The sequence below is a fragment of the Tupaia chinensis genome, unplaced genomic scaffold (genome assembly GCF_000334495.1).
Source record: "Tupaia chinensis unplaced genomic scaffold, TupChi_1.0 Scaffold143970_1, whole genome shotgun sequence".
Taxonomy (NCBI): domain Eukaryota; kingdom Metazoa; phylum Chordata; class Mammalia; order Scandentia; family Tupaiidae; genus Tupaia; species Tupaia belangeri.
Window position 1 is genome coordinate 610,114 of NW_006203821.1, and position 17,140 is coordinate 627,253.

General features: G+C 49.0%; 3 protein-coding genes across 9 annotated transcripts in view; 2 read left to right on the forward strand and 1 right to left on the reverse strand.

Moving 5' to 3' along the window:
* Positions 1–4,068, forward strand: part of DGKA (diacylglycerol kinase alpha) — a 33,905-nt gene extending 29,837 nt beyond the window's left edge. For all 6 annotated transcript variants that reach the window (XM_006165574.3, XM_027767163.1, XM_006165576.3 and 3 more), the window contains 7 exons: positions 1,718–1,878; positions 2,135–2,199; positions 2,439–2,529; positions 2,835–3,033; positions 3,121–3,241; positions 3,433–3,493; positions 3,757–4,068. In XM_006165574.3, the coding sequence (XP_006165636.1) occupies positions 1,718–1,878; positions 2,135–2,199; positions 2,439–2,529; positions 2,835–3,033; positions 3,121–3,241; positions 3,433–3,493; positions 3,757–3,840 (782 nt within the window). In that variant the 3' untranslated portion in view covers positions 3,841–4,068. The remainder of the gene's footprint in view (positions 1–1,717; positions 1,879–2,134; positions 2,200–2,438; positions 2,530–2,834; positions 3,034–3,120; positions 3,242–3,432; positions 3,494–3,756) is intronic.
* A 97-nt stretch (positions 4,069–4,165) lies between these two features.
* On the reverse strand, positions 4,166–15,513 carry PMEL (premelanosome protein). Its single transcript, XM_006165580.3, has 12 exons — positions 15,433–15,513; positions 14,802–14,984; positions 11,663–11,773; positions 11,355–11,501; positions 8,782–8,916; positions 8,073–8,234; positions 7,138–7,821; positions 6,358–6,474; positions 6,089–6,173; positions 5,774–5,979; positions 5,584–5,671; positions 4,166–4,433 (listed from the first exon to the last, which is right to left on the reverse strand). The coding sequence occupies exons 2-12, from the start codon at positions 14,875–14,877 to the stop codon at positions 4,292–4,294; spliced, it is 1,953 nt and encodes a 650-aa protein (XP_006165642.1). The 5' UTR covers positions 14,878–14,984; positions 15,433–15,513; the 3' UTR covers positions 4,166–4,291.
* A 121-nt stretch (positions 15,514–15,634) lies between these two features.
* Positions 15,635–17,140, forward strand: part of CDK2 (cyclin dependent kinase 2) — a 5,909-nt gene continuing 4,403 nt past the window's right edge. For both annotated transcript variants that reach the window (XM_006165581.3, XM_006165582.3), the window contains exons 1-3: positions 15,635–15,980; positions 16,686–16,763; positions 16,872–16,992. In XM_006165581.3, the coding sequence (XP_006165643.1) occupies positions 15,865–15,980; positions 16,686–16,763; positions 16,872–16,992 (315 nt within the window). In that variant the 5' untranslated portion in view covers positions 15,635–15,864. The remainder of the gene's footprint in view (positions 15,981–16,685; positions 16,764–16,871; positions 16,993–17,140) is intronic.

Here is a 17,140-nt window from a genome sequence, read left to right on the forward strand (position 1 = left end):
TTTTTTAAAAATATTTAATTTTATTTATTATTATTATCTTTTAATTTGCTACAGGTCATATGTATTCACCAGAGAGAGACAGAAAGAGAGCGAGGGAGGGAGAAGGAAAGTGAAAAATCAAGCTGCTAGGTCTGGGACTCAAACTACAGTCAACTATGTGGGAGTCCAGCACTGCAACCACCATGCCACCTACAGGCCCCCCTCTGGCAGTTAAAAAAATATTAAACACTGGGCCAGCCAGGTAATATGATAGTTAAGATTGATTCCACATGGCTGACTAGGCAGTTTGAGTCCCAGACCTGGCAGCTTGAAAAACATGCCAGGCACATATGCCCAAAATCCCAAAAAAGAGAAAGGAAAAGGGATGGCAGAGTGGTCATGCCCTCTAAAGGAGTGATTTCTCACTTTATTATTATTATCTATAATAAATAAAATTAAATAAATAATTCTTCAGGCTAGCAGGTAACATAGTGGTTAAGGCACAGGACTCCTACATGGCTGACCACAGTTCAAGCCTCAGAACTGGTGGCTTGAAAATCACACTAGGCGGGACCAGCAGTTAGCGTAATGGATATGTCACTGGACTCCCACGTAGTCGACCGCGGTTCGCGCCCCGGACCTGGTGGCTTAAAACTCACTCCGGGTGCGTGTGTGTGCTTGCCCAAGATCCCGAGAGGAGAATGGAGGAGAAGGGATTGCAGTGTGGCCATCCCCCCTGGGGGGTGATTTCTCGCTTTCTGTCTCTCTGTCTCTCTCTGTCTGTCTGGCACGCGCACACGCTCTATAGCAAAAACCTCTCCAAAAATAAAAGAAAATCACACTAGGCATGTGTGCCCAGATCCCAGGAGGACGGAGAAGGGATTTCTCATTTCCTTCTTTTTTTAAAAAATTATTTTATTTATCTTTATCCATTTGTTTATTTTTATTTGACCATAGAGGGATAGAGTTAGAGAGAGAGTGAGAAAGCAAGCTGCCAGTTCTGGGACTCCAACTGAGGGCCACCCATTGCCAAGTGGGAGTCCAGCATCCTTAACCACCACGCCACCTGCTGGCCCCTCACTTCCTTTTCACTGTCTTTTTTTCTCTCTCTCTGGGGCACACATGAATCCTATGGAAAAAATCTTTAAAAAAAAAGAAAAAAAAAGAAAGAAAGGAAAAAAGAAACACATTCTGGATACACGTGGATGAGTGCCTGAAATCCGAACAGGATGGAGAAATAGAGGAGAAAGAATTGTGGGCACAACCAGGCCCCACTGGAGTGTTCTCTCTCTGTTCTTGGCAAGCACACATGCCTCTGGCAATTAAAAAAAAACAAATAAAGGTGGCCGGCACCTGGCATAGTGGTTAAGGGCACTGGACTCTCACATGGCCAACTGCAGTTCAAGTCCCAGACCTGGCAGCTTGCTTTCCCACTTTCCCTCTTTCTTTTTCTCTCTTACTCTGTCCCTCTGTGTTCAAATTAAATAAATAAATTAAATAATTCTTTAAATAATAAAGTTAAATCAAATAATTCTTTAAGAAAGCAAGTAAAAATAAAAGAAAATTTAAATAAAGTTAAAAAAAGATTGGTGACAGTTTGGGGCCATGGATGCTTAATGCACCCATGAGCAACTGGCATAAGGCTGGGAAGTTCTGCAGAACCAAGGCAGGAGATCCCTGGGTACTGGTGGATCTTCGGACCCAGAGTTTGTTACTAACCTGTGTTCTCTACCACTAGGGTATGAAGGACAGAATTTGGGAAAGATCCTCAGGGATTTAGAGACGAGTAAAGTGGTACATATGGATCGATGGTCTGTGGAGGTGATACCCCAGCAAACTTCAGAAAAGAGTGACCCAGTTCCCTTTCACATCATCAACAACTACTTCTCCATTGGTGTGGTCAGTGGAGTGTTGCATGGGAGGAAGTTGAGGGTGGGGGATAAGCAGGCAGAGGCCGGAGGAGGGCAGAATGGGAAGGTGGAGATTGAGGCAGCTGTGATAGAGGGCAATTGGGAGTAGGATACAGTGGTGTGAGTTGCACAGAGAGAACTTGGGACGTGTTGCACCCGGCCTAGGAGAAGGGAGGGAAAGGAGGGGCGAGCCCTACATGAGAGGGAAGGCAGGCCTCTGATCTTACGTGCCCTGAACTCTCCAGGATGCCTCTATTGCTCACCGATTCCACATCATGCGAGAGAAATATCCTGAGAAGTTCAACAGCAGGTGAGGTAAAGGAGAGGGGGGTGTGGACACACACAGCGTGAGGGACCAGGTTGTGACCAAGTCTGACTCAGAATGCTTAGGTGGGCAGTGATGCCTCTAGGGAACAGCCCAACCGAAGCTGCCCTTGTTCCCCAGGGGACTGGAGTTGGGAGGCTGTTGCCCTTCCCTGTCACGCACCACTTGCCAGCACTGTGTAACATGTCTTTTCCCTCCTGGGCCTTGTACGATGGCTGACACAGAATGAAGAACAAGCTATGGTACTTTGAATTTGCCACGTCTGAATCCATCTTCTCAACATGCAAAAGGTTGGAGGAGTGCTTGACAGTTGAGGTATGTATGGTAAGGCCCAACCCGGCATCCGTTTCACCTTCTTAAGTCCAAGACTGTCACTCCACCGGCACCCTCAGCAATGTCTCTTATTTCAAACCTATACTTTGACCTCCCAGCAGTCCAATCCTGATTTCCCAAGTCTCCAACATACACTAGTCCCTACCTCCCACCCATCCTTTATAACCCTCCAAATCCTGGCCTTCCTAGTTTGCCATCTGGTGGAAGGAGTGGTCACATCCAATAGTTATGTCACAAGCTGAGGATCTGTGCCCTGCCCAACTGGGGCTGTCTACCCCTTCCCTCAGATCTGTGGGAAACCGCTGGATCTGAGCAACCTGTCCCTGGAAGGCATCGCAGTGCTGAACATACCTAGCATGCATGGTGGCTCCAACCTCTGGGGTGACACCCGGAGACCCCATGGGGATATCTATGGGATCAACCAGGCCTTAGGTGCTACAGCTAAAGTCATCACCGACCCTGACATCCTGAAAACCTGTGTACCAGGTAAGAGGAGCAACCTAAGAGGAAGGTGTGACTCCTTCTGGGGACACCCTGCTTCTGTAAAACCAATCTCCTACTTCTCACTCCCAGACCTAAGTGACAAGCGACTAGAAGTAGTCGGGCTTGAAGGTGCAATTGAAATGGGCCAGATCTATACGAGGCTCAAGAGTGCTGGACATCGGCTGGCTAAGTGCTCTGAGATCACCTTCCAGTAAGAATGACTCCAACCAGGGGCCCTGAGGGGAGGTGTGGGGCCAGGAAAGCAGAAGGGTTGTGGGACGGTGGGGAAGGGCTTTACCAGATCCTCTTCAGTGACAAGAGGCCTCAAAGCCAACCTGAGTAGTCGAGTTTTGGTATTCGGTTGGTAAAGAAATCTCATCAATTTTCCTTGGCCTCCCACAGCACCAGGAAAACACTCCCCATGCAAATTGATGGGGAGCCTTGGATGCAGACACCCTGTACGGTGAGTATTGCCTACGCTTGCCAAAAACTGAGCCTTCAGGCTCCATGCATCTTAATCTATTCCACAACTTCTTTGCTTCCTCCCATTGCCAGAAGTTCCCTGATCCACCATTCTTCCCAGACCCTGATTTCTCACCCCCTAGCCTCTCTACCTTGGCCTCTCCAGGACCTCGGCAACTCACCCCACAGGTTTCCCCCAAATCTCTGACACTGCAGCCCCAAGGCAACAGGCCCTGCCTTTGAATGTGCTCCTTTCTCTTCCAGATCAAGATCACCCACAAGAACCAGATGCCTATGCTCATGGGCCCACCCCCTCGCTCTTCCAATTTCTTTGGCTTCTTGGGCTGAGGAGGTCACCCTTTTCCAAGCCAGCCTTGAACCCACCTCCCTGTCCCTGGACATCACCCCTAGGCTCTGTACATTGCTGCCACACTCTCCTGCCAGCTCAGGGGAGTGTTCCTTCACCCTTACAGTATTTATTATCCACACCACTTCACTATTCCCTGTGCACATGTCCACATACACACATGCACATACACACACCACAAACACATACATTGAAAGTGCCTCGTCTGAATAAAATGATCGTTTTTCCACTGGGATATCTCTTAAATAAGTGGTACACCACCTTCTTTCACACCTTGACTCCTTGAGTGACATAGATTTTCTCAAAAAGCAGGAAAAAACTGACAGCAGGTTCTGAGTTTTTATTGCAGGTAATGGTAGTCTCCAAGGGAAGACGAGAAAACACAGGTGTTGCTGTCAGCCCCGTAAGAATCAGGGCATCCCATGAGAGTACTCAGACCTGCTGCCCACTGAGGAGTGGACTGTTCTCACCAGTGGGGCAAGTGCGGAAGACCTGGGGGAGACGCAGCCAGTGGATGCTACTGTGTGGTAGCCGGATGGTGGGGAGGGCTGAGTCCTGCTTCATAAATCTGCGCCTGATATTGGGGGAAGAAGGAGAAAACTGGTTAGCAATGGACAAGAGCAAGCCCGTCTGTACTTCTCCAAGAAGGGCGCGTACCCCCATCCTAGGTCTGCTTGGTCTGGGCCCTAGTCCAGACCTTCTCTTCGCCTTCAGGATTCATCTTCTCTAATTTCTGTGGCAACCTCTGCCCCTTCTCCTTCCACCGTATCAACTTCCCTTGTTTGAAGACCTTGGCATGCCAGGCCTGGGAAGAACTCTGTTTACCCTAATTTCCCCACTCTTTATAGTAAGGACAGTCATCAATATCATCAGTTAGTGTACTCTTACTTCAGGGCAAGGTGCTTCCGTCAAATTGTTTCTAATCTTTTTTATTCCTTTGTTTTGGAGAGGTTTTTGCTTTAGGGCACGTGCGCTCGCCAGAAAGACAGACAGAGAAACAGAAAGCGAAAAATCACCCTCCAGGGGGATGGCCATTCCGCAATCCCTTCTCCTCCATTCTCTCGGGATCTTGGGCACGAACGCACACACACCCGGCGTGAGTTTAAGCCACCAGGTCTGGGACGCAAACCGCAGTCGACCACATGGGAATCCAGCGACATAGCCACTACACCAACTGCTGGTCCCAAAATTGTTTCTACTCTTTACATTTGTTACATCAGACAGGTATTAATTTTGGGACCAGCAGTTGGCATAATGACTCTGTTGCTGGAATCCCATGTAGTCGACCATGGTTTGAGTCCTGGACCTGGTGGCTTAAACTCACACCAGGTGCGTGTGTATGCGTGCCCAAGATCCCTAGAGGAGAATGGAAAAGGGATCACAGGGGCGTGGCCATCCCTCCCCCGCCCCCTCCAAGGGGGTGACTTCTCGCTTTCTGTCTTTCTGGCGAGGAGGACACACGTGCTAGAGCAAACACCTCTCCAAAAAAGAAGCTACGCACAGGCAGGTATTAATGTAACTACTTTTCAGAGGCTCAGAAAGGTAAGGCTTCTTCCCCAAGGTCCCAGAGCAAGTCTGCAGCCCAGTCCTGTTTAACTTTCAAGCCTATACTCCTTCCTGAACACCATGCTTCCTCAGAGGGAGTATGGTTTCTTCTCCTCTTGAGGAAGAATGAACGGTGGTAATCAGGGATAAGGGCATCTGAGCTGGAAAGGGCTCCTCACCTATATATCAGAGCTGCAAGCACTACAGCCATCAGCACCAGCAAGATGCCCACAAACAGGGGAGCCTGCCCAAGGCCTGCTTCTTGACCTGTGAACACAACCCAGGCACTGCCCCAATTAGTGTCTGCTCCCTGACAGCTGGGCCTCAGCCCATCCCTGTTTTCATCCTACCTCTTGTCCAAGTACTTACCAGGCATGACGAGCTGAGTGCTGACCATTGCCAGGCTGTTGGCATCAGCCAAAGATACATTGAGGCAGTAGGTCCCTGAGCCGCCCTTCAGTACCTGGTGAAGAACCAGCTGGCAGGCTGGGCTAGGTGGCACAGGCTGGCACAGCCGCTGGGCAGGAGGCTGGCATCCTGGTGATGATATGTCCATACAGGCTTCCTCAGGCAGCCTGGAAGAGGTACCAACTTATATCAGGGGGCCTGGGAAGGGCACTGGACATCAGAAAGCAAGCCAGCAGCCAAAGCAGAAGTTATCAGGGCAGCTGGTGGGACACTCACCCGCCTTGGCAGGCCACTGTCAGCTCAAAAGCATCCCCCTGACTGGATGGCACAGCCTGCAGGATCTCAGCATTCTCAATGCCCTCTGCAGAGTTGCAAGATTATCGATGGGCATGCTGTCCCCAGGTCTTGTCAAAGGCCCATAGCCAGGAAAGCCCCAGAGCTGCTCCCCCAATCACATCCCCACACCTCAAATGACTCTGGCATCTGGGTAGGCCCTCGGCAGTGCATTACCCCTTCCACCAGCCCCCAAAGTAGGCAAGACTCACGGACGATATCCAGGGAGAGGGAAAAAGAACCGTATCGATACAGAACACAATCCAAGGGGACTTGTCTTTTCACCAGCATTAAGGTGGCTGTACCATCCAACAAGGGGCTCAGGGAACCTGGCAGGAGAGGATTGAGGAGGCAAGGTCAAGAGACAGATGACTCACTGGGAGACGGAGGCCAAGCAGGCATCCTTCCAGGTAGAGCCAGAGCTACTGGTTCCTGAAGTCACTGGTTTGGAATCAGACAAAACTGGAATTCTCATTTTATACAAATAGTGACTCCATGGTCACACGGTTAGGGCAAAGTTGGAATTACAAAAGAATCTCAAGTTGTTATACACCACACTATGCCAAGTCCTGGGCTACACACTCAACCCATGTTAAGTTGTCGAAGCATTCCTATCTCATTCTTCCTTTTTTGCTCTGAGGGGATCCAGGGATAGGAAATAGGACCAGGGTCTCAGAATCTGGGAAAGGTTTTTGTACATTTATGCTTACACAGAAAATGAGATATAAATATGTAAATGATCACATCTGTTCCCTGGTCTTCCCTATGGTTCTCAGAGGTAGAGAAGCAACAACCTCACCTCATGTCCTGGGACGGGATCCTGGTTTTCTGATCTGGTCTATTCCATGTTATTAAAAGAGACTTGAAGGCTTTCAAGCCAGTGAGAGCTAAGCAAAGGATTGGGTAACATCTGGGTTCTGGGTAAGACTTTCAGCTCTTCAGAGCGGTGACAAATGGCCGTCAGTGAACTGCATTCACACTGCTCCTCTTACCTGTAATACCTTCTGTAGACACAGCTGGGCTGGCATCTGGACTCTCAGGCTCAGGGGTGGTTAACTCTCCAGCTGTGGTCACCACCAAGTCTGTAGTTGCTACCTGTGCAGTCATGGTTGCAGAGGGTTCTGCAGGTGACACTGCTGCAGTTGTGGCACCTGTGCCCTCTGAGGTTGGCACCTGCTCAGGTGTGGTACCTGTGCCCTCTGAGGTTGGCACCTGCCCAGGTGTGGTACCCGTGCTCTCTGTGGTTGGCACCTGCTCAGCCGTGGTCCCTGAGGGTGCTGCAGTTGGCACCTGGCCAGGTGTTGTACCTACACCTTCTGCAGTAGGCACTTGCCCAGGTGTGGTCCCAGGGGCCGCAGCAGTGGGCACATTCCCATCTGTGGTGCTGGGAACTGGGGAGGAGCCACAGGAGGTGAGTGGAATGGCAGCCTGCAGCACCACCTGGGCAGTGACTGGGCCAGGCTCCAGGTAAGTGTGAGTGACCATAAGTGCCCGAGAGATCAGGGTGCCAGTACTGTCTCCAAAGTCCCAGGTGTAGGAGAGGTCAGCCCCAGCCAAATAGCCACTAGGGTCGTGGAGCTGGAGGGCAAAGGTCAGAGGTTGATTTCTCAAGAAGTGCTTGTTCCCTCCATCCAAGGCCTGCAGCTGTGACACGCTCACAGAGAAGGGAACCTGGTCTGGGGTTGGAGCCAGAAAAAGTGAGAACCGAGTCTGGGCCACAGCTTCTTTCATAATCACTCCCTCCACCCCCGAACTAACTGCCTAGACCTTCACTGGCTCGAAGCCCCACCCCCTGTTCCTCTCCCCACGTCTTCCTGGCCCTGCCCCTTTAAGGTTACAACTATGTCCCCATTCCCCTTTCCAGCCCAGCCAAGTCTCCACACCTTCTCCTGCCCCAAACTGGCCTTGCCCCTTCCTAAACACTTACCAGTAATGGCGAAGGCTGAGCTGGAATGAGCGAGGGGCACGTAGCTCCGGGACCCTCGGTGATGGTAGACGGTCACTTCCATGGTGTGTGTGCCCAGCATTGCCCCGCCTGTCCCAATGGTCAGCCCAGACACAGGACCCCCCAACACTTGCCAGAATTGACCTGAGGTTTTGGGAAAGAAAAGCGAGGGAGGAGGACTAAGGAACAGGTTTAGAAACAGGGTCCCGAAAGAGAAAGAGGCATATCAAGGAGGATTACTTCAGAGGCCAGTATTAGGGGCGAGTGAGGGAGTGACAGAGTCCTAATTGGGGAGGGAGGTGTCCCATGGGTGAGAATATAATTAGAGTAGGGCTTTCAGAAAGATCTGTGATAGGGGCTGGCAGGTGGCATGGTGGTTATAGGGCTGCTGAACTCCCACATGGCCATCCGTGGTTTGAGTTCTGGACCTGGCGGTTTCCTTTCTCTTTCTCTCTCTGTCCCTCTGGTCAAGTTAAAAAATAAGTAAACAAATAAAGTTAAATTTTGAAAAAAGATCTGTAACAGAAAGAGTTGAAGGGGGCTGGGTCCTATGGAAAAGGAAGGAGTCAAGAGAAAAATGAAGGTTAGGGAAAAACAGAGAGGTTAGGGATGAGTCCAAAGGGAAAGGGGGTCAGGTAGGATGAAGTAAACACAAGTGTGGATGACAGGCCAGAGAAGGCAGCCCCCTCACCCCAGGTCTTCCAGACATAAACAAATCTTCTCTTCTGAGACCAAGGGCCAGATGGGCAAGGTCCACCATCAGGGAAGACGCAGGCATCATCAGGCTCCTGGGGATACACTGGCTGTCCTTCCCACACTTGACTCCCTGCAAGGGAGACAGAGACATCTTCAACCTGGCATTCCTTTCTATAAACCAAAAGCCCTTCGGCAGGGGCTCTGGGAACACTCCCTAGTTAGAAAGTACTTTCTCTAGAGCATAACCAATTTGGGCTTGTAGCTGGGAGTGTGGGGTGTGGAAACCTTGAGATTCATATGTATATACTTACATAGGACAGAGATTAGAAGGCCACATATCAAAATGTTTGGAGTGATTCGTTCTAACTTGTGGAATAAAAATAATTGGGATCAACAAATGGTGAAATGGTTAGGTCGCTGGACTCCAGCATAGTTGACCATGGTTCAAGTCCCAGATCCAGTGACTTAAAACTCTCGCCAGGCATGTTTAGGTGCATGCCCAAAATCCCAAGAGGAAAACGGAGGAGAAGGGATTGTAGCGTGGCCATCCCCCCCGGGGGGGGGGGGATTTCTCGTTTTCTGTCTCTGTCTCTCTGTTTCTGGCAAGCATAAACACTCTATAGCAAAGATCTCTCTCTCTCTTAAAAAAAAAAAGAAAAAGAGAGAGAGAGAGAATAATAGCACCAGTTAGCATTTGTAGAGCCTTTACTGTAGGCCAAAGCAGACAGTAAGCTACCCTCTTTGCATATTACCACATCTTAATTCTCTTTTTTTCTTTTTTGAGAGGTTTTTGCTAGAGGGCGCATGCGTTTGCCAGACAGAGAGACAGAGAGACAGAAAGCAAGAAATCAACCCCCTCAGGGGGTATGGCCATGCTGCAATCTCTTCTTCTCCACTTTCCTCTCAGGATCTTGGGCACACACGCACGCACATACATCTGGCGTGAGTTTAAGCCACCGGGTCCAAGACTCGAACCGTGGTCGACTACATGGGAGTCCAGTGACATAGCCATTACACCAACTGCTGGTCCCCAACATCTTAATTCTTAAAACATCCTTTCAACTTAAGTGCCATCCCCATTTTACAGGGGCAAGGTAAACACAAGACAAGCACATTTCCCAAGGTCGTTCTAGTGACGAGTTTGAATCTAGGTCTGTCCAAAGGGATTATGGCATGACTGTCGACCCTGGGGATAATTTCTCACTCTCTCTCTCTCTCTCTCTTTCTGTCTCTCAGGAGAGTGCACACATCCTATAGCAAAAACCTTCAAAAATAAATAAATAAATGAGGGGAAAGAGAGCATTTCTTTTTTTTTTGAAGAGGTTTTTACTGTAGGGCACGTGCATTCGCCGGACAGGCAGAGAGAGACAAGAGAGACAGAAAGTGAGAAATCCCCCCCCAGGGGGAATGGCCACGCCACAATCCCTTCTCCTCCATTCTCCTCTCGGGATCTTGGGCACGCACGCACACGCACCTGGCGTGAGTTTAAGCCACCAGATCCGGGATGCGAATCACGGTCGACTACGTGGGAGTCCAGCGACATAGCCATTACGCTAACTGCTGGTCCGGAAAGAGAGCATTTCTGACCTCACTGGATATACCAACTGTTAATCTATTTTGGCCTAAAACAGCTGTTGTACTCCCACTCTTGGTTCCCTATGGGTAAGCTGAAATCCTACATTGTAGGCTGTTTTCCTGAGCTGGTTGCTAAAGGATAGCCGATCACACTAGCCATGCTTCAGTCAATCACAGAAAGCCCATCTTTTGGGCTGTTTGTGTAGCCTACCATCCACTGGTAACCACCCAATTATTCCTCTATCTCATTCCTTCACTTTGGTTTTTGTCCGTCATTTTCTCTTTTCCAGAACTTAAATCCAAGGTGACCATGAGGCTAGCTGGAACTGTCCGGGGACAACTGCCCTATTTAAATCATATTAAGATTTGCTCAATTAAAACTCTATTAAATTGGTTGCTTTGGGACCAGTAGTTGGTTATGTCACTGGACTCCCATGCAGTTGACCATGGTTCAAGTCCTGGACCCGGTGGTTTAAACTCACGTCAGCACATGTGCATATATGTCCAAGATCCCGAAAGGAGAATGGAGGAGAAGGGATTGCAAGTGTGGCCATTGCCCTGGGGGGTGATTTCTCGCTTTCTGTCTCTCTGTCTCTCTCTGTCTTTCTGGGGATTGCACGCGCCCTATAGCAAAAGCCTCTCAAAAAAAAAAAAAAAAATGGCTGCTTTATTTTTCTTTTAACACAGGAAATCTGAACATAGAAATGGGAGCCAAGAGGGACCACCAGGTGGCATAATGGTTACATTGCTGGAGTCCCATGCAGTCGACCACGGTCTGAATCCCAGACCTGGCGGCTTTTAACTCAAACCTGGTGCATGTGCGTGCATGTCCAAAATCTCAAGAGGAGAAAGGAGGAGATGGAAATCACCCCTGGGGGGTGATTTCTTGCTTTCTGTCTCCCTGTCTCTCTTGCAAGCACACACGCCATATAGCAAAATTCTCTCTAGAAAAAAAAAAAAGAAATTAGGGCCTAGGAGTAGAAAAGTACTCACCATTGATGACCGTGTTGTTGGCCCAGATAACCTGCCCATCTGGCAGTACCTTTTGGCTCTCAGGGAAGTATAAGGCAATAGAGAAGGAGGCATTTGCACCACTCAGTGTAGGTCCATCATTAGTGACCTTCAGGGCCACTGGGCCTCCTGGGAAGGGAAGGGAAGCTGCGTTAGCTAGGCCTCCTTGGTGTCCCATCCCCATGGACCTTTCACTTTCCTAGACTGCCAAGCAATGTTCAACCAGTTCTTCTTGTTCTTCTCCCCACCCCGTTTTTGCTGCACCCTCCTTGGAATTTCCAAGTTCTCACCTTTCCAGCAATCAGGCCTCTGGACTTCAGGCCACTCTGGATAGAGCTGCCTATTCCAGGCTTTAGTTCTGAGCTGCCGTGAGACACCAATCCAGTCCTGGCCTCTGGGTCCTAAAAGGAACGTGCCATGAGAGCTCCAGGGTCCTCAGTTCTTACACAAGAAATAACATTCTATTCCATGTCACCCCACTCGTGCTCACATTCAAAGTATGTTTTAATTTACTGACTACCCACCACGTACTGGCACTTTTCTAAGTATGAAGAACTTAAATATATAAAATATGGCTCTGAGAAGATTCAGAGTGAAGTATAGGAAATACATAAATGACTATGTAATTCAAGACAGTTTTTTTTTTGATAAGTTTTGTTTGTTTGCTTGTTTGTTTGTTTTTTGCTACAGGATGCATGTGCTCACCAGAAGACAGAGAAATAGAGACAGAAAGTGAGAAATCACCCCCCACGGGGGATGGCCATGCTGCAATCCCTTCTCCTCCATTCTCCTTTTGGGATCTTGGGCACGCACACACACAAGTGCCTGGTGTGAGTTTAAGCCACTGGGTCTGGGACTCGAACTGCAATCAACCACATGGGAGTCCAGCGGCATAGTCATTATGCCAACTGCTGGTCCCTCAAGACACTCTTCAATGTACAATAACAGACATACGCTGCAACTAAATGACATATTAAACAGATTAGTTCCACTAGAGCAGGTGGGAAAGACTTGAGTGAGGCGTGGCCCTAGTATGAGCATGGACAAATGCATGGGAGTGTGGAAGTAATGGCATGTTAGGGGACTACCAGCAACGTGGTTGATGTGCACTGTGTGAAATGAGGCTGACAGGATGAGTCGGGCTTCAAGTGTCCGGCTAAGGCAATGAGGAGGGCTCATCATTCAGAACAGTGCTCTTTACTTGTTGCCTCATAGCCCAACACCATGGGAAGTTCTGGACTCCACCCTACAAGCCTCCTTTGTCTTCCTGTCTCTCTGGGTGCACATCTAGGGGAGAGAGCTCTGAGAAAACATCAAAGTTAACGATGAACTTCAATATACCTTGAACCAGATCCAACAACTATCAACATTTTGCCACACTTGGTTTATCTATTCTTATTGATTGTTGCTTTTGGGTTTTTGTTGTTGTTTTGGAGAAGTTTTGCTATAGGGCACGTGCGCTTGCCAGAAAGACAGAGAGACAGAAAGTGAGAAATCACCTCCCAGGGGGGATGGCCATGCCATAATCCCTTCTCCTCCATTCTCCTCTCAGGATCTTGGGCATGCACGCACACACGCCTGGCATGAGTTTAAGCCACCAGGTCTGGGACTTGAACCGTGGTCGACCACATGGGAATCCAGGGACATAGCCATTATGCCAACTGCTGGTCCCATGGTGGTTGTTTTTAAAAAAAAGTATTTAAAAACAGATCTCGGGACCAGCAGATGACTCTCACATGGTCAACCACGGTTTAAGTTCTGGACCCAGAGGCTTGAAACTCACACCAGGTGCATGCACATGCATGCCCAAAATCCCAAAAGTAGAATGGAGAAGGGATTGCAATATGGCCATCCTCTTTGGGGGGTGATTTCTCTCTTTCTGTCTCTCCAGCAAGCACAAATGCCTTATAGCAAAAATATCATAAAAGATAAAATAAAATAAAATGAAAGCAACTTTCAGATATCTTGGTATTTTAATGCTACAAAACAGGTATGTAGTTATAAAAAATAATATTTTCTTGCTTAAGCATGTCATTTCACACTAAACAGAAATCATCAAACCTGGACTGTCAGGTGGCATGGTGGTTAAAGCGTTGGACTCCCACATGGCATTCCATGGTTCGAGTCCTGGACCTGGCAGCTTGCTTTCTCACTTTCCCCTTCTTTCTCGCTCTCTCTGTCTCTTTGGTCAAATTTAAATAAATAAATAACAAATAAAAGAAAATTTTGAAAAATCATCAAACCTGGTCCATATAAAATTTCATGAATATCTAGAAAAATGTCTTCTTATGGTTTTATAAAATGAAATTTAAAGTGTAAGCACAATTTTTAAATAAATATTTTATTTAAATTTATTTATTTATTTATTTTTATTTGACCAGAGAAAGAGAGAGCGAAAGTGAGATAGCAGGTTGCCAGGTCCATGTCTTGAGCCATGGTCAACCACGTGTGAATCCAGTGTCTTTAACCATCTCACCACCTGCTACCCTCAGGCACAATACCTCAGTGGGTGGGCATGAACAAAATGTTTCCAGAATACAGTAAGGAACATTATATAAGAAAAAGACTTGAAACTACAGCATGGGCAAGGAAAGTTAGATCAAGGAGAATTTACTAGAAGTCTGAGACCAGTAATCCAAGAGAAGGGTATGGCGTGCTGGCATATGACGAACATATTTTAGCACAGCAGAAACTACCCTCATCTCATGTTTAATATATACTGGAAACCTAGCTGATTCTGCCCGGGAAGGAATCATCTCATTTCGTTGAGCATCCTACCACTAGAGCAAAAGAAGTCATAAGATGCCCCATTCTTCCTCCGCTCCCACCCTCCCTCCTCAGAGCAGCACGGGACATTCCAGACCCTCTCACCACCCCTACCCCCACCCCTTGCTTCTGTCACGAGGTCCCAATCCCCCAGAGCCCTTTCATGTGATGCTCAGCTGAGACCCCTCTGCCTGTCTCTCCCAGCCCCAGAACAAAAGGTCTGGACTGTGTTCACCCATCTTCACTCAAAGGGAAAAAGGTGGTGCCTCCTTGGCCTTCTTACCCAATACCACATTCTCTTACTCTCCATTTAAATCCTCAACCCCAAGGGCTGAGACATTATCTGCCAGAGTGTCCCACCCGTTTTTCTCCCTTTGGAGTCCCCGCTCCAGCTCACTGCACAGGGTGCTCAGGATCGGTACCCCGAAGACCTACTATCCTTCTGCCCTTCCAAGTAGATGAGATTATCTTCAGGCTCAACCCCAAGTCTCTATATAGGGAGGGTGTTCAGGTGCCCGCATCCAGATTGAATCAAATGGGCGGGAGAAGCCTGAAGTATTGCTGGTAACTCCCGTTAGGAGTTGCTTTTCAATTTTGTTGTTCAAGAAGAGAGGTGTTCAACCCCAAATTCACACCTGCTCACGTCCGCCCACCCACACTCACCTTCTGCAGCCCTCACAGCCAGCACAGCACCCATTGCTACCAAATGGAGAAGGCACCTTCTAAGAACCAGACTCATTGTGTTCTTCCCTCCAGGATCCAAAGGCGCTGAGGGGCTGCGATGAGCCCCTATATAAGAAAGAGGTGCTCATTTGCATAGTCCGTCCCTCTCTCTCCAGGGGAGACCTGGAAGGGGTGGGAGGACAGAAGACAGACAAAACTGGCAAGAGATCTTAATTCTGGACATTCCTTTCCCATGCCCACGAGTTGATGGTAGTTTCTAGTTTCATGAGGTCACTCAGTTCAATCCCCTGGGAAAGAACTGAGAGAAAGGCAGCCACGGAACACGAACCGGACACACACAACTCATCATGGGAAAGTGAATCAATCAGTTGAGTAGAACCAGGGTCCTCTCAAAAAGATCCAAACAGAACCCCCCCTCCCCCCCGCATCCCAAAACAGAGACAGTATGGGGAAGGCTGAGGACTCCGCTGAGGCCCAGGAATCCTTTGCAATGAGGTTCCTGGCTTCCTGCTTGTCAGAGGAAGCTTCCTTAGCTAGGTGTAGTGTAATCTTAGGTCGATACACATTTCCCCAAAGGTGGTGAACATAGTGAGAGATCAGGGATACCTACAAACTACAGGCATATGTAGGACACTCGAGCCCATTGCTTGGGAAAAGATGCCCCGCCCTGCACCGAGGAAGTAACTTGTCTGGCCCCACAGAACCACACTTGCACGGGGCGGGGTCATTAGCGTGAGGCGCGCGGGGCTCGCCCCCCGCCCTGACGTTGACCAATAGGAAGGACTGGAGGCGGAGTCAGGGAAACGCGGGAAGGAGGGGCGGGGCCTCTGGTGGCGGTCGGGAACTAGGGGGGAGGCGGCAACATTGTTTCAAGTTGGACAAATTGACAAGAGCGAAAGATACACTGCGTTCCATCCTGACCTGGGGCCACGGTGCTAGGCCCTGTTTCCCGCTCCTTGGCCCGGGAAAGCCCCGGCCCGCTCTCTGTCGGGTTCCCAGGCCCCCGCTCCAGGGCCGGGCTGACCCGACTCGCTGGCGCTTCATGGAGAACTTCCAAAAGGTGGAAAAGATCGGAGAGGGCACGTACGGAGTTGTGTACAAAGCCAAAAACAAGTTGACGGGAGAAGTGGTGGCGCTTAAGAAAATCCGCCTGGACACGTGAGTGGCCTCTGTACCCGAGACTTCTAACTGGGGAGCTCTTTGACTGTCCCCCGCCCCCAATCGGCGGGTAGACGTCCAGGGGACTGGTCAGGGACTTCCTTTGAAGTGGAGAGGTGGGTTGGGGATCAGCGAGGGTTTCCCTGGGGAGACTAGAGGGTAGTGTAGAATCCGTGGTAAAACTTCCTTCTCAAACTGATTCGGATGATGTACCCCCCAGATATGCACCCAGGGAGACAGGAAGAGAAAGAAAACCTTATAGGGTGGAGTCCAAGACTCTATGTGGGACCCTGAGGAGAACACTTTTCTTAAAAAAAGAGCCGTCCTCATTGCCCCAACCCTATCCTCATCTTAGAATTCTCTCCCTCTTTCTAAAAAAAAAAAAATGGCAGTTGAACCTCACTGGCCCCTGGGGGTGGGGGGTTGGGTACTACACATTTTTTTCATCTATTACTTATGTCTGCTTCACTTTCACCGGGGGTTTGTTTTACTTACCTGCTCCTGTAAGAGAGGAAATAAGACCACAATGTGTCCCAAAGCCACACTCTGACTACCCGGGAATTAACTCCTTACAGTATCTTTCTCTTCTCTTACTTTCCTAGAGGGTCCTGGGGTGGTATCTCCTTGGGAGAAAGTTATGACTGGGCTGGGGAAAAGGAATATTTGTAACCATATTTCCATCTCTGCTTTCCTAACCTCTCCAAGTGAGACCGAGGGTGTACCCAGTACTGCCATTCGAGAGATCTCTCTGCTTAAGGAGCTTAACCACCCTAATATTGTCAAGTAAGTATGTGTCCGGGAGGTGAGCTAATAGGTTAGGAAGCATGCGTGCTGTCTGTATAGTCTGAGCGTTTCTGTCTCCTCCATTTCTTGGACCCTTTCTCTCTCTAGGCTGCTGGATGTCATTCACACAGAAAATAAACTCTACCTGGTTTTTGAATTTCTGCACCAGGATCTCAAGAAATTCATGGATGCCTCTGCTCTCACGGGCATTCCCCTTCCCCTCATCAAGGTAATCCTTATTAACTCCGCCTCACCATGGGCTTGTCTTGAGGGGGCTGGAGGTAGACAATTCAGCCCTGGTGATCATTTGTGATCTTGGCCTCCTTTCCAGCCCTCTTCCCCAGCACACACATACTCCCCTCTCTTTGGTGTCTCTT